This window comes from Trichomycterus rosablanca, chromosome 6, assembly GCF_030014385.1.
Source record: "Trichomycterus rosablanca isolate fTriRos1 chromosome 6, fTriRos1.hap1, whole genome shotgun sequence".
In the NCBI taxonomy this organism is placed as follows: Eukaryota; Metazoa; Chordata; class Actinopteri; order Siluriformes; family Trichomycteridae; genus Trichomycterus; species Trichomycterus rosablanca.
This window is the reverse complement of record NC_085993.1, coordinates 29245506-29270095: the sequence shown is the minus strand read 5'-3', so window position 1 is coordinate 29270095 and position 24590 is coordinate 29245506. Positions and strand designations below refer to the sequence as shown.

Genomic DNA, 24590 nt, shown 5'->3' with positions numbered 1-24590 from the left:
CTATGAATGAGCAAACGTTGGAAATCTATTACCTGGCAGTTCAAAGGACGGGGTTCTATGATTTGAACGTGGAAATCTTAGGCGTCTGGCAGTTTAAAAAAACGGGATTCTATGAAAAAGATTGTCCTAAAATTCGGACTTGACTGTTTCGGGAACGGAGTTCGGTTAATTAGACTACTTTAAATTCTAAATTTGGTTCGAAAACAGTACATCGGGAGTTTGTTTGTCAGTGTTTCTGTGCGTATTTATATGTAACCTTTTGTTTGTCCGCCATCTTGCACACGCGTGTTTTTCTGTCTGTCCGCCATTTTGGCTTTCTGTCTGTACGCCATTTTGTCTTGGGAATGCAACGTGGTCTCCCGTCTATCCGCCATTTTGTTTCTTGAGAACGCAGCGTGGCTTTGTCTGTCCGCCATTTTGGCTCTGGGTTGCGCAGCGTGGTTTCTTTTGTTCGGCGGCCATTTTGGACCAGAGAGCTGAGCGTGGTTTTCTGTCTGTCCACCATTTTGGCTCTGGGAGAGCTGAGCGTGGTTTTCTGTCTGTCCACCATTTTGGCTCTGGGAGAGCTGAGCGTATTTTTCTGTGTATCCGCCTTTTTGGCTCCATGTGAGCAGCTTGCCGTATCTTGTCCATCGGCTATCTTTGTACGCCTGGATTGGGTAAGTGCTGCAGTTAATTTTATAATCGACTTTATTTTTATAATCTTAAGATAACTGAGTTAAGATGAAGTATTTATGGTACCTTATTAAGTGTGTTTTTAGGTAGATAGCGCTCTTGAACTTTAAGGTTCTTAAACCAGGAAAGAGTGGAATTCATCCATGTGTGACATAGGACATTTTCACACAAATAGTTAAGGAAAATCTCCTTAATCAGAGTTGTTATAGTGAATAAGATTAAACATTTTTTTGACTAACCCAACGCTTGTTAATCGTGTTAGGAGCTTTGCATGTATTGTTGAGAGATTGTTATATTGTTTTTTGTTTTAATGTGTGGGGTAATGCTGGGCAATAATTCGACATCAATATGTCGCAAGTGGGGAATGTTTCAATAGCGGGGATATGATTTTAAACAAATTCGATCAATACACATACATACACGAATCCAGTGCTTTAGTGTTACCGCTCTGATCGCACTGGTTACTGTAACACAGTAGTTTTTAAAGCACATTTCACAGACTGTAATTTTGCTTTTGCTTAAGTATGTTTTGTATTAGTAATTGTTACATTTTGAATAGCAGCTGTTACCGAGCAAAATAAAAAAAATAAAAAACGCTAAAGAAATCGCGGCTGTGAAACTGCTGCAGCGAATTTTGCGACAGTGAGTCGAGTCTTTTGTCTCGGTTCCTTTTGAAGAGCCGCGTGTTTACATGGCGACTGCCGGAAGAGTCGGTTCCTTTGTTTCGGTTAGAAGAGCCGATTCATGGATTCGAATCATTTTACGACACATCGCTAGTGGGTGTCTTTGAAAAAGTTTTATGTCATTTGAAATGACACATTACACATCCCTAACTGTTTTAAGTGTTGCATCAACATGTTTCTTTTATTGCTTTTGAGTTAAGGACAACGTTTCTTCTATTACATTTGAATTAAAAACTACTGTTGAGGTTTGTATCCACTCCCGTTTACATTACACAGAGGAGACCCCCTGCTGTTTACTCGGTGAGTACATTTTAAATGAGTTACTTTCTACTTTTTGCTTGAGTGGATTTTCAAAGTAGTAACTTTGCTCGTAATTGAGTAAAGATTCATTAAGGTAATAGTACTTTTACTTGAATACAGTTTTTTTTGGTACTCTTTCCACCTCTGATTAAGACATGTGTTGATATATTAGATTATATATTGTCAAAGCTTATGTTTATTTGAGAGTGAGGTCGTGTTTTTCTCTGTGTACAAATGCTGAATACAAGTTAAAAGGTAAAAGCTAACATGTTACTGTTTCTAAAATATTGTGTAGTTGTAAAGAGTGAGATTTCATAGCCCTATAAATCTTATGAGGTGTGATCATTTGTTTGCCTCTGGAATTAAATTGGAAATAATGCCTGAAGGTACCACTATTTCTGTACAAGACAGGGACTCTGATCCCTTCTGGATTTGTGCAGAATTTTCTTTCTGTCTTTGCTACAGAAATATCCGTAGTTATACTAAGTGATCTTGCCAAATTATGTTCTATAACTGAAAGGAAAACATCTCACGTATCAAGTTAATGATTGTATAAATACTACAGTGTACTTCTAAAATTGAACATTATTATCAAATGCTGTAATGTACTTAATCCTACCACTTTTTACAATGCCAGAGGTGACACTGCCGACAAAGCTGTTGCACACCTTCCACTGCTCAATAACGACATTATTTGTTTTACAGGTCCAGCTAACACCAGACTTTGATTGAACTAACTTTAAAATTCTGTGCTTTCCAACAGGATAAACACATTTAGAAGGTTTATTTAATATTTTATTTTCAAGATTTGATTGTAAAATTTGAAAAAGGGGGGAGTATTATGGCAGGAATAAGAATTTATGTTTAATATGCCGCTTTGTGTATTAAATCCTGTGATACATTGTGCTGGGGCAGCTGGACTGGCAGACCTACGGATATGCATGCAGATTCAGGTATGTATATGCATGCAGATTCAGGGACGCCTGGTGAAGGTAATCTTTTGCGACCCTGCGGTCACATATGAGGACATTACATTTTGGTTTTGTTATGCCTTATTCCTTGACCTGCTAAACTTCGATCGATTGTCCCCATTAGTGGACACTTTTGTCTGCCAGCTAGTGGTAGCAAAAGTACTAGAACACTAATAAAGTTTGTTTGCTTCTTTATTAAGATTTTGACGTTATGTTTTGCACTTTGGTTACATTTATGACAGGAGCGGTGGTTGCTCATTGCACGGGATTCAGGTTGTATCGGGCACAGACATGGACGGTTCAGTGTCTCTGGTTCGCCTCGCTGGCATGTCTTTGGACTGTGGGAGGAAACCGGAGCACCCGGGGAAAACCAACATGCGGGCTCCGCGGGGGGGGGACCTTCTTGCTGTGACAGTGTGCGACGGTACTACCCACTGAGCCACCGTGTCGCCCAACTAAGGTTAAAAACATAAGGAATAGGAAAAATGCATTGAAAAAATCAAAGCTCGGGTCTCAGGAGATTAAATATAATTGCTTACACGGACTCCGGTAAGATTCAATTTAATTGGTAATATTTTTTGGAAATTGGTAATTGGTAATTGGTAATATTTGATGCTTGTGTTGTATCCGATGAATCTTTTCTAGCTAATTGATCAGGTCAACTCACTCATTTTATACTATATAGTTTATTGAAGAAGTTAGATTGGTTCAATGTGGTGCAGTAAACCTTGTGGCAATACTATGCATGATCATAGATGAGTGCAATTTAAAGATTGAGGGAATAGTGAGAAGAAAATAACTTGTTAGGAGAGAAGTACATGAAGGGGGGTGACTGGAGACCCAGGTCATAGGTTTCACAGACACACAGCAACCCAGCGGGGGGTTGAGGCCATAAACTGCAGGCCCTGCATGAGTAAAGAGAAGTCTGATATTTAATCTACTGTGTACTGGCTGAGGATGGTGGACACTTATGCAGTACCAAAGATGATGTAAAAATTATGAATACCAGATCTTGCAGATGTGTGTCATGGCTGTTGTTGCATTCTGATGTTTGAGTAAAGCAGTGTTCAAGAGGCATATGGGGTGCTGAGGTACAGAATGCCAAAGTAATGACATCAGACAAGAGGAAGGGAAAGCTGATGTGAGACTGGATGGAGACGTTATGCAGTGAAATCTCAAGACCGTGTGGGACAGTAGTGTGTTTTAATAGACATCCACCTGAAGATCTGGGTTCCATAATAAAAAGTGAGGGGTTCGGTAACATCTTATAGAGGTTTTGGATGTATTTTACAGTAAGGTATTAGAATAACAATAATTCGTGTAGAAAAAGTTTTGGTTACAAGAGTAAATTAGAAAGAGCTACAAGTGCTTGTGTTTTAGTGAGAGTAGGGATGCAGGTACCATAGTGATGTGGGGTTAATGACATTTGTAGGGAGATGTAACAATAATACAATAGAGATAGTATAGGTTGGTAGTACTTTGCAGTGAGTTAACTAAATGGAACTGTTTAAGTAGAGTTTAATGTGATTCAAGAAAGCCAAAGTGGATCAAAGCGCTGGTGATGATGAGCATGAGGGATTGGCTGACTAGGAGCAGGAGATGGTCATGTGAGAGTCTGTTGGATTGTGGGAAATGTAGTCTGTATTGTTAGAAGCAGGAGGTGTGTTAGTACCAGTGACCAAAAGTTGGGGTAAAAATCTGAATGAATAAATAATATAAGTCAGGGGTTTGTAGGACTGATGGAAGTTGATATAGCAGAGCTGTTGTTATTTTAAGTATGGCAGAGAAAATAATAAATAGTGGATTGGTGATTTTGTATTGGAAAAAATGTGATTTAGAAAATTTGAAGGCTCTCTAGCATGCGACGATGATGAAGTAGAATAAGTGTAGAAAATGTTAGATGTAATGTGTATGCACCTTCTGCTCTGATCAGTTTGAACTGTTTGAAGTGGAATTTTATATAGCAGGAAGGGTTGTGAAGTAATTGTTTGTTTCCAGGGGATCACTGTCGATTGCCTTGAAGTATATGTTTGTTTCCATAGGACCATTGTCGGTCGCGGTGAAGTGATTGTTTGTTTCCAGGGGATCACTGTCGATTGCCCTGAAGTATATGTTTGTTTCCATAGGGCCATTGTCGGTCGCGGTGAAGTGATTGTTTGTTTCCATAGGGCCATTGTCGGTCGCGGTGAAGTATATGTTTGTTTCCATAGGGCCATTGTCGGTCGCGGTGAAGTAATTGTTTGTTTCCAGGGGATCACTGTCGATTGCCCTGAACTATACGTTTGTTTCCATAGGGCCATTGTCGGTCGTGGTAAAGTAATTGTTTGTTTCCAGTAGACACTGTTGTTGTACTGAGGTTTACGTTCTTTTGTCTGAGTTGTGTTTGGACAACCGAGTGAGTTGTGCCAGTGAATGTTAAAAGAATACTCGTATTCTTCGACTAGGCAGGAATTTTCTGTTCTAGGGTGTGTCTCGTTAAAACCAGTTTATCTTTGTCTTAATACGTGTTACAGATTTTGCTCGAAAGGTTGTTTAAAGCGGTCTAAAATGTCTAATTTAACACATAGGGAATTTATCCATGTCTCACCCACTAACTCAGGAACCAACTCCAACCAACATCAAAGCTTATAAAGACAATTACACCTGTTTCAGGAGCAACAAACCAGAACCGATAAACAGGGGACATTTTTCAGAAGGGATGTGTGTATGAATGGGTGTCTGTCCCTAAAACACTGAATGAACTGCCAAAGGCAGCTCACTTGCGGCCCTGACGCTAACCTTCCTTACTCGCCGGCGCCACATTGGTGTCAGAAGTGGGATCGTGGTGTTTGGGTGGCTCTGATGGTTTGGTGAGCCAATATGCCCGGTCTGTGCGAGTGCGCTAGCCCAGGTGGCTGTAGGGGCAGGGTGCCCGGTCCAGCAGTGGGTGGAAGAGCGACTCGGCAGTGTAATGGGGTGCGGTCCGGACATGGAGCCACCCAGTGGACGCTGGTGAGTGGGTCACCGGGACGGTTGACCATTAGGGAGGGGGCAGTGTAGCGTCGCCACTGGGTCTGGCACGGGCTTTACCCAGAAAGCCTTGCGGCAGTGGTGTCTAAGCTCACCGTGGCCGTGTATCCCGTTGTTGGGAGTGGGGTGGCTGCGGTGAGGGCTGGGTAAGTAGCTTATATGTTTGTCTGTTGTATGATTGTATGTGTGTATGAATGGGTTAAGTGGCTAGAAGGGATGTTTGGGCCATGGAAGGAAGTTATTGCAAGTTTGGTGATGTCAGCATGCGTGGGAACGGCAATTTTAGTGGTATGTGGTTGTTGTGTCCCGTGTATCAGGGTGTTAATGGGAAGATTTGTAATAGATATAGTGAGTAGAGGAAGCAGAGGGGGGCAGGATCCACCAGTTATCCAGATGGTGTTGGATGATTTGTCGAGATATCAGGTAGATGATGATGAGGAGGATACCCTTGAAGGTGGGCCGGAAGACCCACTTCGAGCGGCATAAGTGCTACTAACTCTGCTTAATTAAAGGTAAAACCGACCAGACAAGATGAGGAGAGAGGACCAGCACTACTAATCACACATCGTGATGAAGGAAGGAGACTTGGAAGGACTGGCAGAGGCAGACACTGAGGGGACTGGAAGACCCACTCCAAGGGACAGAAGTGGCACTAACTGGACCTGCCTACAGGGAACAACCCACAGCAGAAAAGCCCGACAAAACCGACTATGTGGAAGAAGAGTCCAGCGGAATCAACGGAGCGGAACAAGACGAGGGGGGAGAATTTAGTTAGACTAGGAGACAAAAACATAAACATATAGTTCGCAGACACATAGACCATCTTTGAAAACACTAGTTAAGTGCAACACACATAGTTTAGCTACAAAACGCAAGGGGTTAGTTCAGGATTGTTTACAATGTATATATGTTTGGTACTCTGCTATTTTTAGGAAATGTTTGTGCTGCTGTGGAAACAGGTAAGACCGACAGGGGAGAATCCATAAGACATTAGGAGTCATGCAGAGACACAGGAGCTATGGGCCCCTTCTGAATATCTGCAGCTCCGTCTGGTGGAGGACAACCTGAACGGACTTCCTGTGGAAGCTACGCACCCATTGTGTTTATTTTATTTTTCTTCTCTTTTTGATTTCCTATTTTTTAAATTACTTTATTTTTGATTTCCTGTTTTTATTATTTTTTGTTTGTTTGTTTCAGGGTTAGGAGCTGTTGCGATAGGTACGGTTCCTTTAGTTTAATTGGTAGCCTTTTTATTTTTAGAAACGTTTTATTGTATAAAATTCAGCCCAGTGGCCATGTAGTCAGAAGGGGTTAAATTGGGGGGTTGCTGACAGCTATCCTTATCTCCTGGGATCTAGAAACACCTAACCTATAGTTAAAAGTTATTGTGAAAGCATTAAGATGCTTCCAAGGGGGGATTGTTAGGTTTTTAACATATCATTATTAAACATAAATTACATCCAGACCACATGGTCTATTGTTCAAAATGACGCCGTGACCCGGATCCCCCCCCCCTGACTCATACCGAAGGGGGGAGGCGGAGCCCGGGGCTTTTTAGCACATTTCATTGGCTCCAACAGCAGCGGCGTAGGAGGAGCCTAGACTAGTTTTAAAAAAGGGATGGCGGGCTCAGATCGGCCTCTTTCTTACGTGGTGTGTCTAGACTGCAGGAGAAAAGGAGCGCCGGCCGGCTTAGCTCTGATATATATTCACAGATTATTTTTACACTTAATAAAGTGTTTTAAAGAGTACTTTCTGGACTTCCTTCGACTGCTTTCTTCAGGACCTTTTGAACAAAAGATTTATCCTAACAATACACCACTTTTATTTACTGTACTTAGACTGAAATGGTTCATGACACCCACTGTCACTCAGTGTCCAGACTACACTTATCTAACAAGTATTGAAAGATCTATTTAAGTTAATAAGTAACCTGAGAAAGAAGTAAAAGGATTAACAGTGCTCTTGTTTCATCACACTCAAAATAAGAAAATGAAAACCTCTCTACGTAGTTTCTACTACACTGAGCAATAAAGCAAAAATAGAACATTTTAGCATGAAATAAACTCAATTTTACATAAAATATGCACCAAAAATCTATACCAAATGAAATTAAATATTGATCCAAAATTATTAACAAATGCACCACTACTACAAGCTGTAAATGATTACAGCATTATGCATGCATTGGATGATAAAAAATGGCATAGCAGGAAAATGCAGTTGCAAACATGTCCATGCTTTAACTCTAATCCATATAGTATTGATCTGATGCTCCTCTGTGCATATTGCAGTGATTTAATGGTTACAACTACTTGAACCTGGGTAAATAAATCAAGCATGACAGGCCTCTAATGCACTTAAATAGACATTACACGCTTCCTAATTCCTTGTAACCGCAAGCAGATTAACTTCTGTCTGCTCAAGTACTGCTGTCATTTTATAAACACAGTGTTTAATCTATATTACAAAAAATTACATAACATTTTCTAGGATTATTTTATTGCTTGTTTTAGGAGAATCATACAAGTGTACTTACCCATCTCTCTCTTGTGGAAAACAGTGATCAGCTGAGTTTGGACTGAGTACTTTTACTGTGCTAATCACATGCTTTTTCAAGTGAAAAAGGAGGAAAGCAGACAGAAGCAGACCTCATCGCCTTTCTGCATTTTTTTAAAATTAAGTATAGCTCAGGGAAATGTCATTCCTCTACTGTCTAGAAACAAACAGTCATTGTGTTGTATATAAAGTCTCGTCTTTTTCTACAACCCCAAATCAGAAAAAGTTGGCACAGTATGGAAAATGTAAATAAAATAAAAATGAAGAGTTCCTTACATTTACTTTGACTTTTATTTGATTGCAGACAGGATGAACCTGAGATATTTCATGTTTTATCTGCTCAACTTCATTTAATTTATTAATATACCTTTATTCCTGCATTTCAGGCCTGCAACACATTCCAAAAAAAGTTGGGACAGGGACAATTTAGGGCTAGTAATGAGGTGAAAAAATTTAATGATGATGTGATTTCAAACAGGTGATGTCAACAGGTGATTGTAAGCATGGTTTGGTACAAAAGCAGCATCCAGGAAAGGCTGTGTCTTTGATGAGCAAAGATGATCAGAGGATCTTCAGTTTGTCAACAAATGCGTGAGAAAATGCTTAAAATGTTTACAAACAATGAACCGCAAAGAAAGATTGGAAGGGATTTACATATTTCTCCCTCTACAGTGCATAATATCATTAAATGATTCAAGGAATCAGGAGGAATTTCAGTGCGTAAAGGCCAAGGGCGCAAGCTTAAGCTGAATGCCTGTGATCTTTGATCCCTCAGACGGTACTGCATCAAGAACCGCCACTCAACAATAGCTGATATAACCACATGGGTGAGGGATTACTTTGGCAAACCTTTGTCAAGCACTACAATACAGAGTTACATGAACAAATGCCACTTAAAACTTTACTGTGCCAAAAAGCAGCCTTATATTAACCATGTCCAGAAGTGGCATCGACTTCTCGGGGCTCAGAAGCATCTAGGATGGACCATCACACAGTGGAAATGTGTATTGTGGTCAGATGAATCAGCATTCCAGGTCTTTTTTGGAAAAAATGGACACTGTGTGCTCCGGACCAAAGACTAAAGGACCATCCAGACTGTTATCAGATACAAGTCCAAAAGCCAGGGTCTGTCATGGTATGGGGCTGTGTCAGTGCCCTTGGCAAAGGTCATTTACACTGTCTGTGATGGCAGCATTAATGCAGAAAAGTATATTGAGATCTTAGAGCAACATGTGCTGCCTTCAAGACGTCATCTTTTCCAGGGATGTCTATGCATTTTTCAACAAGACAATGCAAAACAACATGCTGCACACATTACAAAGGCATAGCTGCGGAAGAAGAGGGTACGGGTACTGGACTGGCCTGTCTGCAGTCCTGACCTGTCCCCAGTAGAGAATTTTGAAAGGAAAAATGCGACGACAACCCCGTACTGTTGCACATCTTAAGACGTGGTTGCTGGAAGAATGGGACAAAATAAAACCTGAAACATTAAATCACTTGGTATCCTCGGTGCCAAAACGTCTTTAAAGTGTGGTGTAAAGGAATGACAAGATTACAAAGTGGTAAATGCTTTACCGTCCCAAATTTTTTTGGAATGTGTTGCAGGCCTGAAATGCAGGAATGGATTATTGGTTTATTAATAAATGAAATGAAGTTGAGCAGATAAAACATGAAATATCTCAGGTTCATCCTGTCTGCAATGAAATAAAAGTTAATGTAAAAGTTAATGTAAGAAACTCTGTGTTTTTTTATTGTTTGCTTTTTCCATACCGTCCCAACTTTTTCTGATTTGGGGTTGTGTTTTCATATGGCTACATTTGGGAAAATATATGTGTTTACTATATTTTACAGTTTGTAACCTAATTATTGTTATATTTGAAAACATATAAAACTAATCTGGGAACTGGGACAATAATTTGAAACTGGTCTAAACTAAAAACCAGTGTAAGCAAAGTTTTGTTACCGAACTTAAACACTATTGTAAATGTAAAAGCTATCTACACAGTGCTAACAATATAGCTTGCATTGGTCACACCTAGACACAGGTGGGATTTCCATATTTCAAAACTTATATTCTAATCAGTTTCTTAATAAATAGTCAAAACTGTCAAAATGCATGTATAAAACACCAAAGTGGCCAATAAGCTTGATGGACATCCAATTTCAAAAACAAATTACATAAGCTATAAGAACATATAGCTATAAGAACAGTCACTCTTTTGATAAAGCTTCTCACAAGACTTTAATGTATGCCTGTGGGAATGTATGCCCATTCAGTTAAAAGAACATATGACTAGGCACTGTTGTTGGTCAAGAAAGCCTCAACTGATGTTCCAGTTCATTCCAAAGCTGTGCAGACCACTGGCGTTTTTTAAACCAAACTTTTCTTCATGTCTTGCTTTGTGCACACAGACATAGTCATGCTAGAACAGGAAAGGGCCTTCCCTAAACTGTTGTTGCAATTTCCTTTACATGCTTCATTTATAATTGATTTATAATACCAGTTAGAAAATGTGTCTGAAACACATGACTAATTCTCTTTTCTTAAAATAGTGTTATCAGGGATGCTCAAACACACAGGTTAATTAAACACTAGAGAAGGTATTTATTATTAACGTACACACCAACAGCGGAGGGCTACATTTAAACAAAGATAATGTTATGCTGACATCACACAAAGAAATACTAAACAGACTAACACTAATACATACACAAATATAAATGGTAGAAAATCATGTGGAAGCTTTAGGTGGCATAGTGTTAAAAAAAAACAAGAGCTGACATTTCGAACTCGTTGTTTCAAACCTCAGTTCTGCTATCCGGCTGGGCTGGGTGCCTACATGAACAACGATTGGCTGTTGTTCATACGGGGTGGGAGCCGGACGGAGATTCCTCATAACTGATGCAATTACGACCTCTGCTGGCTGATTGATGCTGTGAGTCCATGAAGGAGGCAGCTATCTGAAGAGGGCTAATCAGGTGTGGAATAAGCCTCAGGTATGTGCGATCAGGTAATGAGACCTGAGCATGATGGAACTTTAAGGATAAGCATGATGGACTTTCCTGTAAGTGTGAGAGTGTATTTGAATATGTGGGTGTTCCCTTGCAATGGACTGGTGTCTCTTGCCTTGCATCGCAACCCTGACCAGAAGAAAGCAGAGGTAAACTGAGATCTGACTCTCTGAGTTTAAATCTCAGCTCTGCTACTGGTCGGCTGGGCACCCACTAGCATGCACAATTGCCATTGTCACTAATGTCTGCTGGGTGAAAACGGACATACTAAAAAGGGGTGGGGTCTCCAACGCTGTGTAAGGACTCTAGTTATTAGCCTGAGGTGCCTGTACAGAAGTGGAGGAACATGGAGATCAGTGCATGACTGGTATATTCAAGCATAAGCCAGTCTCACACATGGACAAAGTATGGGTGAATAAAAAAAAGGGGGGCGGTGGACTGCACACGGAGGGAGCGTGAGTCAGGCAAATATACCCTACTTAGCAGTGAAAGACTATTTTGGAGAAAAAGGTAGAAAATGCATAAATAAAAACAACAACAAAAAAAACAAAACTAATGAATGAAGGTTTAATTTTGGGGGTTTATTTTTTACGTGACGTGACATTAAGCAAATTTACCAAACAGTGAATTTCTCATAACACTTTTTATCTTTACCATGAATGCCAATATTTGTGATGGGGTACTTCTAAAAGATCAACTTATTTACTATCATTTAGGATGTTGTTTTACATAATTTGCATGTGTTGTAGATTAAAATTCTCCAGTGGTAAAAAATGGGCAGGTTTTAGAAAAATGCTTTTTGTGTAACCATGTTCAAATGTATTGTAACATTTGCAAAGACTTTACCCCGACATCAAGTCTCCTCAGAGATGATGTTAAAACCCAGCGGCTAGGGGGCTAAATGCTTTTTCAAGGCACTGTACACTGACAAGACATAACAATATGACCACTGACTGGTGAAGTGAATAACACTGATTATCTCCTCATCACGGCACCTGTTAGTAGGTGGGATATATTAGGCAGCAAGTGAACATTCTATCCTCAAAGTTGATGTGTTAGAAGCAGGAAAAATGGGCGTGAGCGTAAGTATTTGAGCCAGTTTGACAAGGGCCAAATTGTAATGGTTAGACGAGTCAGAGCATCTCCAAAACTGCAGCTCTTGTGGAGTGTTCCCGGTCTGCAGTGCTCAGTATCTATCAAAAGTGGTCCTAGGAAGGAACCGGCAACAGGGTCATGGACAGCCAAGGCTAATTGATGCATGTGGGGAGCGAAGGCTGGACAAACAACAAAGGATCTGCTGCTAACATATTGGTGCCAGATACCATAGCACACCTTTTGACAGGTCAGGGCTGTTTTGGCAGCAAAAGGGTGACCAACACAATATTAGGAAGGTGGTCATAATTGTATGCCTGGTCGGTGTATGTCACCCACTCTATATAATCAAAATTAACTATTCATAAGCAGTTAACAATTTTAAAATTAGATTTTTAGGTCAAAACAGTTGAGTTGTACCTCTTTCAATCTTTTATTTTGACATGATTTTTTATTTTTTAAGTATTTTTAAACATGATTGTGCTGTTTACACCAGCAAGATACAAGGCAAGGTGACAGTGAGATTCTATTTACTGTACAACCATGTACAGGCAGTGGCTACAGCATCTAAAAATGAGCTGCGGATATTTTTACACAGCGAGGTCTGTAAATGTGCACTCTGCAAAATCTCAAGCCATGTTTTCACTTGCACCTGTTTCTTCTGTGTCACCATATTCAGTAGCTCATAAGTTGCTCAGCAACTATTTAAAACTCTCTTTTTAAATTTAGTGTTTAATTCTTTAGAGTAAATTAATAAAAAAGTGGGAAAAATGTTGCCAATACTAATGCATTTTGTATATGACTCCCTGATAATAAATAAATCTGTGGGTCTGTCATGAGTTGGACCTCCTGTCCCGTTGCATGTTAAGCAGTGGAAGTTGATGGAAAGTGTGTCCTTTAGTCAGCTGTAGCAGGGGCTAATGGCAGGCTGATTCACAGCTCTAAATTTAGCTTGAGTATTCTGCACTGACCCTGTTCACCAGCCAGGGAAAGTCCTGCTCTTATTTCCAGAAGCACTTTTGAATGTGAGCCCTTTTCTGCAATGCTCTAGACATCTAGGGATTAGTCCAGCATACTTTATCAATGCACAGTGTGAGAGGAAATAAAGCTAGAAAGAAACTGGTGGTTTCCTTAAGGGAGCAACAAATAAACATACAGCTGATACAGCAGTTTAGTGTACACAACCTATACATTAATCAGCTGGTGCCAACACATAAAGATCCATTACAGTGCAATTTAATTACAGTATTTTATTTGTATATTTTTGGGCCATGTACACAGTATGCTCAAGACAAAGGAGCTGATAGTGGACTGCATGAAGCAGGAGAGGAGCTACCATCCTGTTTTAGAGTGGACAGTTTCAAGTACCCTAAAGCCCACATCTTAAACCACCCTGGCAAAGAAGGTCCATCAGCGTCAATATCACCTTAGACGCTTAAGAGACTTTTGCCCTGCGTAACTTCTACACCTGCCCAATTGAAAGCATCATCACAGCAAAGATCTCAGCCAGGTTTGGAAAGCAGGACAGACAGACTCTCCAGAGGGTGGTGTGAACAGCTGAGTGCATCATCTGGACCAAGCTTCCTGACCTGCAGTCCATATATAGAAAACGGTGCTGGTCTATGGCCAGAAAGATAGTGAAGGTCATCCTAATAATGGACCCTTAACTCTGTTGTAGTCTGGGAAGCTTTTTTGCTCCCTGAAGGCCAAGACAGATAGGATGAGAAGGGGCTTTTTTAACTAGGACTAGAACTAATGCAACTAGGACTAGAGCTAATGCATACAGAGAACAAAACACCCAACCATACTAATTAGACAGTGTGATGCACAGCATTACATTCATTTTTTCCACATTTTATTTTTGCACATTTATTTGTATTTATTTTCTATATCAACTTTTAATTTACTTCTTTTTTTTCTATTTCTACATTTCTGAACTTGAGTACACATTTTTACATTTTACTTAACTACTCATGTGGCCGAGCAGTTACCAAAGCATTTCACAGGCAGTTTACCACGTATGACTATGTATGTGACAAATAAACTTTGATTTGATTGAATATGGTAAAATAAATGTGGACAGCTCTCCTAAGAGTGGAGGCTGTTATAGTCACAAAAAAGGCCAACATCATATTAAAGCCCATGGTTTTGACATGATATATCCAACAAGTTAATAGTCAGGAATCCACATACAGTAGACCCTTGAGTTACGAACGGTTTACCATACAAACATTTTGGGTTACGTACAATCCTTTTCAACTTAACGTACGAACAAATTTCAGATTACGAACTAAAATTCGCAAAACACCGAGCGTCTCTCTCTCTCTCTTTATATATATATATATATATACCATGAGTGAACATTCGGACAGTGGATGGTGTTTTTTCAGTGTTTTCTTTATATTTTGTACAATTCTATATTAAAATGGCCCCAAAGAATGTGCAGAGAAAGCGCAGTGGTGAGAAAATGAACAAATATATTACTATTCGTTGTTGTATAATTACTCCTGCCAGTAGCTGTCACTGTGTATCAGACAGAGGGGACAGTTAGTGAGAGAGAAGAAGGAAGTTATTCTTTCGTGCAATTACACCTACAAAATACAACACTTAAAATAAAGAAGGAAATAAGAGAGAAATATGAGCGTTATTGTTGTTTCTGGTAGATACATTTTTATAAAAATGAAGGAAATGTATTATGGTGTATGGTACAACACACATACTGTACTGAAATGTGATGTTTTTTTATGTACAGTACTACTGTGTATTGTTGTTTATTATTGTTTATTACAATATTATCTATTCTATAATTTAAGATTTAAGGGAAAATATACTTGTATTTCTAACAAAAAAAACATTTAAGACATTAGAGAGGTTAGGTAAGGGGGTGGTTTGGGAGGTCTGGCACAGATTAATTTTTGTGCCCTAGATCTTAGACATTTTACTGGTTTGCTAAACTTGCCCAGCTGCCAGAACATCCAGTAACATGTTGGAAATGTGATAGCTGTTGTTTGTGCTATGCAGCTCACATATACCATCTGTATTTAAAAAAACTATGTGAAGCATCTGCATAGGCTGAGTATTTCACATAACCAGGTCTGTCACTGAAGCAGCTGCTGAAGAAATATTTAAAAGATAAAACAACAAAAGCCCTAAACATAGAACTTATTTTACCTTCATGTATTTTTCATTATTCAGGATTGTTTTGTTTTCTAAAAGATTTATATAATAGTATACAAGCATTGTACAACCCCAATTCCAATAAAGTTGGGACATTGTGTAAAACATAAATAAAAACAGAATACGATGATTTGCAAATCCTTTTCAACCCATATTCAATTGAATACACTACAAAGACAAGATATTTAATGTTCAAACGGATAAACATGCCCCTGTCCCAACTTTTTTGGAATGTGTTGCAGGCATCAAATTCAAAATGAGTGAATATTTGCAAAAAAACAATAAAGTTTATCCATTTGAACATTAAATATCTTGTCTTTGTAGTGTATTCAATTGAATATGGGTTGAAAAGGATTTGCAAATCATCGTATTCTGTTTTTATTTATGTTTTACACAACGTCCCAACTTCATTGGAATTGGTGTTGTAAAATACATTATATTATTTCTGCATTATAATAAATACAGCATAATTTTCTGGATCTGTTAAGTATGCAGACCATTTGCTTTACATTTCTAGCCATGATATTATAAAATATATACAGTAAATGTTGATATAAATTGTTAGAAATTGAACAATTTCATTGCAAAAGATTTACAACTTAGTTACTATAGCTTAATTATCACCTGTCATGCTTAGTTTGGTCTGGCAGGTGGAGGAGGCATAGTTTAATGCTGAGTGTGTTTTTCTTTTGAATAAACTTTAAATCAACCCCTGCACCTAATTTAACGTAACTATCTATACACTGATTAGGCATAACATTATGACCACCTTCGTAATATTGTGTTGGTCCCTCTTTTGCTGCCCAAACAGCCCTGAGACATGGAGTCTGACACCTTTCTATAAGAACCAGCATTAACTTCTTCAGCAATTTGAGCTACAGTAGCTCGTCTGGCGGATCGGACCACACGGGCCAGCCTTCGCTCCCCACGTGCATCAGTGAGCCTTGGCCGCCCATGACCCTGTCACCGGTTTACCACTGGTCCTTCCTTGGACCATTTTTGATAGATACTTTTGATAGAGACAAAGAACACACCACAAGAGCTGCAGTTTTGGAGATGCTCCCAGTCGTCTAGCCATCACAATTTGGCCCATCCCACCCACTAACAGGTGCCATGATGAAGAGATAATCAGTGTTATTCACTTCACCTGTCAGTGGTCATAATGTTTATTGAAGAACCAAAGTTCTCTTTATCTTGCCCTTGTGGATTAAAAAAAGGTGATACAGTAGCAAAGCAGGTAGTATGCTAGTGTGTCACACAGTGTACTGCTGCATCATAAAATGCAATCTAAACCTCTGTTATGCAAAGTGGAAGCAATACCACATTATTACATGGTTATATATGTAAGACAATACTGGGCCCCATTCTGTCCACTCTGCACAATAGCGGGGCTTGAATGACACCAAGTGTGTGCTTGACTGACCTGCCTGCAGTCCACATTTGTTTTCCATAGATAATTTTTGGTGCATCACAAAGAGAAAAATCAGACAATGGCCACCACAACAGTGGTGACCACAATGACTATTGACCATATGGTATCAATCAAGAATGGGCAAACATTCCACCTGCAAAACAACAACAGTTATCCTCAGTTTCCAAACAATTAAAAAGTGTAATAAATATAAAGATGAAGTACAGTGGTAGACATGCCCCTGTCCCAACTTATATATTTGGGTGTTCTGAGTGCCCAAATAGCTTGCAGCAAAACGCTCCTTCTCATCCTATCTGTCTTGGCCTTCAGGGAGTGAAAAAGCTTCCCAGACTGAGTAAAGTGACCATTGTTAGGATGACCTTCACTATCTTTCTGGCTTCTGACCAGCACCATCTCTTATATATGGACTGCAGTTTCCGAACAATTAAAAGTGGTAGACATACCCCTGTATCAACTTTTTTGAGTGTGTTAAAGGCATCAAATTCTAAATTATTTATATTTACAAACTACAATTAGGTTAATCTTTAAAAATGCTGGAAATCTTTTCTTCGTACTTTTGTAAGTTTTTTTGTTTGTTTTTAGTGCAATAAAGAATGTAATGTAAGAGTAAAATGAAAAAGTGAAGTAAACAAAAAAAACCAAAAAGAAAACAGAAAAAAATAATATATGTATTTAATTTGGTTCTGTTTCCAGGCTGTCAAAATATATCCTAGGTGTGATGTCCTCAGGAGGGGGCAGCAAGTACAGAGCAGCTCTGAAAAAGTAGCCGCCTTAGTGTTATCTCTCTAGTTAATCCTTCCCTGCGCAGTGCGCACAGCTTCAGGGTCATGCAGACATGTTCTTTTTTTCTGTAGCAAGCCCATGTGTAGTATGTAAATTATATATACAATTTTACTTGTGTTGTTTGCTTTAAACTATGGAACATTTTAACAACAACAAAAAAAATGTCTACTTGTTTCTCCTATAATAAAAATACAGACACCTCAATTATCATGTTTGAAAAATAATATTTTAGTAATGTATCGTAGTATTGTATTTAGTTTAGTATTGTTCTACTGTTACTGTACATATTGTATTATTGGATTATATATTTAGCATCATCATTTATTGGCAATGACAGTATAAATCCTAAAAATGTACTTTATAGCTTTATAGATGTCTGGTTCCAGTTCCAGCTTCCAGTCTTTGGACCACATGACACTGGGTTCATGGGTAACTCAAGACTATCCAAACATAAATAGTCAGTGAATAGATGTCAGCTGTCATGGAAAGAGTAACAGAAGGGGACAGCTATACAGTGACTAGTTGCACTCAATTAACGAAGTGACACTGAATTTCAGGAAAACCTTATTGTAATACGTGTAAGAACTATATGTCTCACTTATGTAAGCTAGATTTGGTCCTGAGCCACTATATGGATAGTATATATATATACAGTGGGGCCAAAAAGTATTTAGTCAGCCACTGATTGTGCAAGTTCTCCTACTTAGAAAGATGATAGTGGTCTGTAATTTTCATCATAGATACACTTCAACTATGAGAGACAAAATGAGAAAAACAATCCAGGAAATCACATTGTAGGATTTTTAAAGAATTTATTTGTAAATTATGGTGGAAAATAAGTATTTGGTCACCCACAAACAAGCAAGATTTCTGGCTCTCACAGACCTGTAATTTCTTCTTTAAGAAGCTCTTCTGTCCTCCACTCGTTACCTGTATTAATGGCACCTGTTTGACCTCGTTATCTGTATAAAAGACACCTGTCCACAGCCTCAAACAGTCAGACTCCAAACTCAACCATGGCCAAGACCAAAGAGCTGTCGAAGGACACCAGGAAGAAATTTGTAGACCTGCACCAGGCTGGGAAGAGTGAATCTACAATAGGCAAGCAGGTTGGTGTGAATAAATCAACTGTGGGAGCAATTGTAAGAAAATAGAAGACATACAAGACCATTGATAATCTCCCTCGATCTGGGGCCCCACGCAAGATCTCATCCCGTGGGGTCAAAATTATCATGAGAACGATGAGCAAAAATCAGAGAACTACACGGAGGGTATATATATATATATATATATATATGAGTCTTTATTATTCGCCAAGTACCAGATGTACAAGGAATTTCTTTTGGTGCAGGTGTCAACATACATACTATATCTAAATATATAATAAACAATATAGCAGCAGCATGAACAGTACAACATCAGGCAAAGTGTGCAATGAGGATGTACAGTACAGTACACTGACAGGCTAAGTAAAAAATAGAAAGGTATATTATATATAAACATAGAATAAAATAGACAATATACCAGCGATAAAAATGTGTGCAATAGAGATTATTTACAAGTAGGTAAGGTGCATATGTGAATTAACTGTATAAGGGAAAAATGCGGGAAGCTCGTGTGAAAACCATGTGCATTTATTAAACGGAGAGATGTGGGAGTAGTCCTTGGTAAGCTGATTGCCTGGGGAAAGAAGCTGTGGAGGTGGCGGTTTGTTCGAGTCTTTAATGCTCTCACTCTCGGTCTACGCTGAGATGAGAACCTCTGAAAAAATTAGTGACCGGGGTGTGAAGAGTCTGCTTCCCTGCTAATCTTCCCTGCCCTCTTTTCTTATATATATAAACAATTATATGTTTCTGTTCCAACAGAACAGCACATGTGCACAAAGCAATGTCCATAAATGTATAGCTTTATGGGTTTAATAAGGATGCACTTCAGTGGCCTGCACTGAGCCCTAACCTCAACCCCACTGTCCACCTTTGGGATTAATTGGAGCATAGATTGCAAACCATGTTTTACACAAGTGTCTGACCTTACAAATGTCCTTTTGAATAGATTAGCACAAAAACACAAGACACATTCCAAAATCTGAAAATCTGGTGCAACTTCTTCAAAAGAGTAGACAGGCTGTTTTTTTGTGCAACACATTTGCTTGATAGGTTTTTTTTTTTTCGGCTGATGAAATCAAAACAAATAATTCAAATAAATTTATAAATAAATGAATGAATAATAATAATTAATTTATTAATAATAGTAAGTTAAAGTGCACCAAGGCTTTTTGTGTGAAGTTTGCATGTTCTCAATGTGTCTGTGTGGGTTTCCTCCAGGTGCTTCGGTTTCCTTCCACAAGTCCAAAGACATGCAGTCAGGCCAATTGAAATTACTAAATTGCCTTAAGTGTAAGTGTGTTTGTGAATGTGTGTGTGTCTGCCCTATGTTGGACTGGCAATCCGTCTGGGGTGTTTCCTGCCTTTTGGCCAAATAAATCTGACTCACCACAACCTTGGCCAGTATAAAGCGGTGGTAAATAGACAATGAATGAATGAATAAAGCATTGTACTTTACAGCCAATATGGGAATATTGACTGAACAATTATTGATGTTTAGCTCTTAATTTTTATCATACATTTGTTTAAAGTTTATGTAACATCCTAGCAACTATCTGTAGCTGATGGCTAAATCAGTGTTGACCCTGGCCTCAAAGCACTGGCAGGCATGTGTGCTGGCAGCTGTACTGTGAATAGAAACCTGAGGCCAAACATACTTTGGGTTATTCCTGGAGCTTTGTGGCTTCTTTCATTCTCACCCTGCAAAAATAGTCTCTCTTGAACGTCATGCAGTGAAGCACGACAATTAAAGAACATTTAGACTTTTCTAATAATGTCGGTATGAAAAGTTGTAGCTACAGTAGGTGTATAGAGGTGACAAACAATACAAAAGTGATTCTGTTGGTAAACATTTTTATTCCTATTGAATTTTTCAATGACAATTTTACAGTAATTACCAACTCAACGTCATCATTTCAAGTATTCAAGCATTTTGACGGACACACAAAAACTAAATCCAACTGTATTCTACAGCTTGTAAATCTAGTTTTGACTTATTTAATCTATATAGTATAGTCAAGTGTAAACCCTGTCATCTACAATAAAGGAATTTACTCACATTCATATAAATACAAAAGTATAAAAGTGAAGTGGAAAAGTGGAAATGGTGCAAATTGTCTTGGTAAAAAAACAACAAAAACTGCTTTAAGATTGCACATGCTCTTCACAGTTTTAAAAAGCAGCTTTACTCGTCCTGTACTAGCCAGGGCTCTTTGTCTTTTTATTCTCTTTCTCAGATATTAGTCTTATGCCTATTACTCTTCCTCTTCTGCCTCTTCAAAGTCCTCATCATCATCATCATCATCCTCCTCATCATCTTGTGCACCAAAGTCCATTTTTGCAAGCATGGCCTCTACTTCATCTGTGAACAGCGTAAGGTGGTCCATCTTCTCAAATCCTGGCTCAGGCCTCTGTAAATGTGAGTTCTTGGCAGTGTCCTTGGCGTTGGCAATAAGCTGCTTGGCGCTGATAAGAAACTCAGCTACGCTGTTATTCTCCAAACTTTGTGTGGCTTGGTCCAGCAGTGTTCTGCTGACCTGTAACTGTTCTTTGTACTGCTCAACAAGTGACTGCACCACTGCTACCTTTTCATCTTGTTCCTGGGTGATCTGCTCCAGCAGATGGGCCTTTCGCTCCTCCAGAACTGCATAGAGTAGGTCAAATTTCTCTGACAGCTTCTGCTTCTGCTGCTGGCTGTTCTCCTCCACAGTCTTGCAAGCGACCTCCATCTGTGCTAGCATGGCTTGGACACAGCTGTTGCTTGCTGCGAGCAGGTCAATTGAATTTTGGAGCTCAGTTTTCTGGGTTTCATAGATACTCTTTAGCGGGGATACCTTGCAGTCCTTGTGTTGTCCGAATACCTTGCACATGGAGCATGTGGGAACCTGGCAGGTTATGCAGTAAATGTTGATTCTTTCGTCCTCATGCTCCTGGCACATTGGCTCCTTGGAATTCTTGGTCTTTAGGGGAGGCTCAAGACCATCGCCGCCACCACCACCACTGTTCTCCAGCTGTTGCTTGTAGATATCGATGATGTTCTCCACAAGGAGATTTCTCTGCAAGCCATAGACACCGTGGCGGTCCAGCACCACCTCAAATCTGCAGGTTGGGCAGCGGAAGATGCCTCCTGAAAAGTGGTAGGGGTTGCGGGAGTCGTAGAGGTCATTAGCACAGCTACGGCAAAGGTTGTGCTGGCAGGGAAGGATGACCACGGGCTTGGTGAACATGTCCAGGCAGATAGGACAGCTCAGCTGCTTCTCCAGATTCTCCATAGGACCCACAGCCCTCACTACTTGGCCAGTCTGAATATCCATGTTTTATTCTCTGAGGTAGAGTGGTTGTTTCCTCTTTAGCAGTCTCTGAGTTTTCCGTTAAGAGCTTCTGATTCTGTTCTTGTCCAGGTTTATTTTGATCTGCCAGTCCAGTAGGCCACCCTCTTAGCTTATATACCAGCCGGCTGCTTGTGTCATTTGATCCATGAGGTGGCTGTGGCAAGCTTCATCCTCCACTTGTTTGTCAAGCTTGATTCTGAGAAAGCATGCCCCCTCTTGTCCAACCCACTTAGTTAGTCACATTCCAAACTTAGCAACACAGCCCCCCTCCATCCCAGCGCTCCATCTGTGGGAGCAGTAAAGCAGGGTGATCTAGCCAAACAAGCCCCATGTGACCAGCTAGATGCACTCATAGAGCTCAATTGGTTGTTAAACAGCATGTCAGGTGAGGTGATACATAACTCATAGCTCAAGTTTGTTTACAACTTGTCATGTATTTATTCCATGAACCTTTAAATCGGTTCATCATGTTCAGGTTATTCAAATGTATAACAATTCTACTGTGACCCACCAGTCACCTTCAGATGTTCTTACTATTGCTTTTCTTCTTCTTATTATTATTATTATCTTATATAAACCTCTGAATTATGTCTTGAAATCTAGAAATGTAGAATGTCATGATCATGGTCAGCCAAAATAAAAACAGTCAAAAAGTCTTTGCTCTTGCCCTCTGTTGTGAATGTGCTGTTTCTCAATATTAGCCCTGCTGCTCTGTAAACAACCAAGTATACAACAACCATGAACCTCATGCCACTGGAAACAGACTTGTGCAACCTTCCTCTGAGAGGGACTTTTGCATTCTATAGAGGTGCTTCAAAATAACAGGTGCTGTACAGGATGTTAGCATGCTGATATACTAAAACAAACTGGTGGATGACAGATCTGTTGCAAGAAGGTGATATATATGCAGACAGGTTTTTTTCAGAACAGTATGTCTGTGTGTGTCTGTGATGTATTTCATCTTTGTTTTTGTCATGTGATTACTACATCATCATACAAATGCAATTTTATTTACAACCCCAAATCAGAAAAAGTTGGGACAGTATGGAAAATGCAAATAAAATAAAAATGCAGAGTTCCTTACATTTACTTTATGTGATTTTTATGTAATTGCAGACAGTTTGAACCCAAGATATTTCATGTTGTGTCCACTTAACTTAATTTCATTTGTTAATATACCTCCATTCCTGCATTTCAGGTCTGCAAAACATTCCAAAAAAAAAGTTGGGACAGAGGCAATTTAGGGCTAATAATGAGGTGAAAAAACTAAGAGAAAATCTCCAGTTTGTCAACAATTGCGTGAGAAAATTATTAAAATCTTTAAAAACAATGTACCTCAAAGAAAGATTGGAAGGGATTTGCATATTTCTCTTTCTACAGTACATAATATCATTAAACGATTCAAGGAATCGGAGGGAATTTCAGTGTGTAAAGGCCAAGGGCGCAAGCAGGGGCGTAACTACAGGGGCGTAACTACAGGGGTGTAACACGACATGTACTCAAGCCCCACCGCACTCATTGGCTGCACTCGCCGGGTCATTATTATTATATTACAATATTGTAGTGGCATTGTGCGAGTGACATTCAGCTTAGCCAATCAGAAAGCAGCACCCAGCTTATATATGTGCGTTCTGCAGTTAGTTTTGTATATGACCCTCTATTAGCAAGTGGCTAATGCTAGTGGTAAAGTGCGGCGATAACAAAAGTAAAAACACGACAATAATTTCGTTAAGTGAAATATTAAAATAACTGAAAGACAATATCAGAATACAAGTAATCAAAATATACAGTGAGTTTACTCGAATATATACTGTATATAATATGTGAAATGAAATTTGTTGAGGGGCCCCAGATTGTTTTTTTTTTTGCACTGGGGCCCATGAGCTTCTAGTTATGCTACTGGGCGCAAGCTTAAGCTGAACGCCCATGATCTTCAATCTCTCAGACGCCACTGCATCAAAAACTGCCACTCAACAATAGCTGATATAACCACATGGGTGAGGGATTACTTTGGCAAACTTTTGTCAAGCACTACAATACAGAGTTACATGCACAAATGCCACTTAAAACTTTACTGTGCAAAAAAGAAGCCTTATGTTAACCATGTCCAGACGTGGCATCGACTTCTCTGGGCTCTGAGGCATTTAGGATGAACCATCACACAGTGGAAACGTGTATTGTGGTCAGATGAATCAGCATTCCAGGTCTTTTTGGTATGGGGCTGTGTCAGTGCCCTTGGCAAAGGTCATTTACACTTCTGTGATTGCAGCATTATTGCAGAAAAGTACATTGAGATCTTAGAGCAACATGTGCTGCCTTCAAAACGTCTTTTAAGTGTGGGGAAAAGGAATGGCAACATTACAAAGTGGTAAATGCTGTTGAATGTGTTGCAGGCCTGAAATGCAGGAATGGATGTTTATTGTTTATTGGAATGGATATTACTGTCTGTAAGGAGTTTTACA

At 39.4% G+C, this 24590-nt stretch overlaps 1 protein-coding gene across 1 annotated transcript; it reads right to left on the bottom strand.

Annotated features, from left to right (window-relative positions):
• Positions 1-20633: 20633 nt before the first annotated feature.
• On the bottom strand, positions 20634-22226 carry trim63a (tripartite motif containing 63a). Its single transcript, XM_062996803.1, has one exon. It carries the CDS (start codon positions 22108-22110, stop codon positions 21052-21054), a length of 1059 nt encoding a protein of 352 aa, XP_062852873.1. The 5' UTR covers positions 22111-22226; the 3' UTR covers positions 20634-21051.
• Positions 22227-24590: the final 2364 nt, after the last annotated feature.

Excerpts from the sequence above, each read along its gene's own strand:
- trim63a (XM_062996803.1), bottom strand. The coding sequence starts at position 22,110 with ATGGATATTCAGACTGGCCAAGTAGTGAGGGCTGTGGGTCCTATGGAG.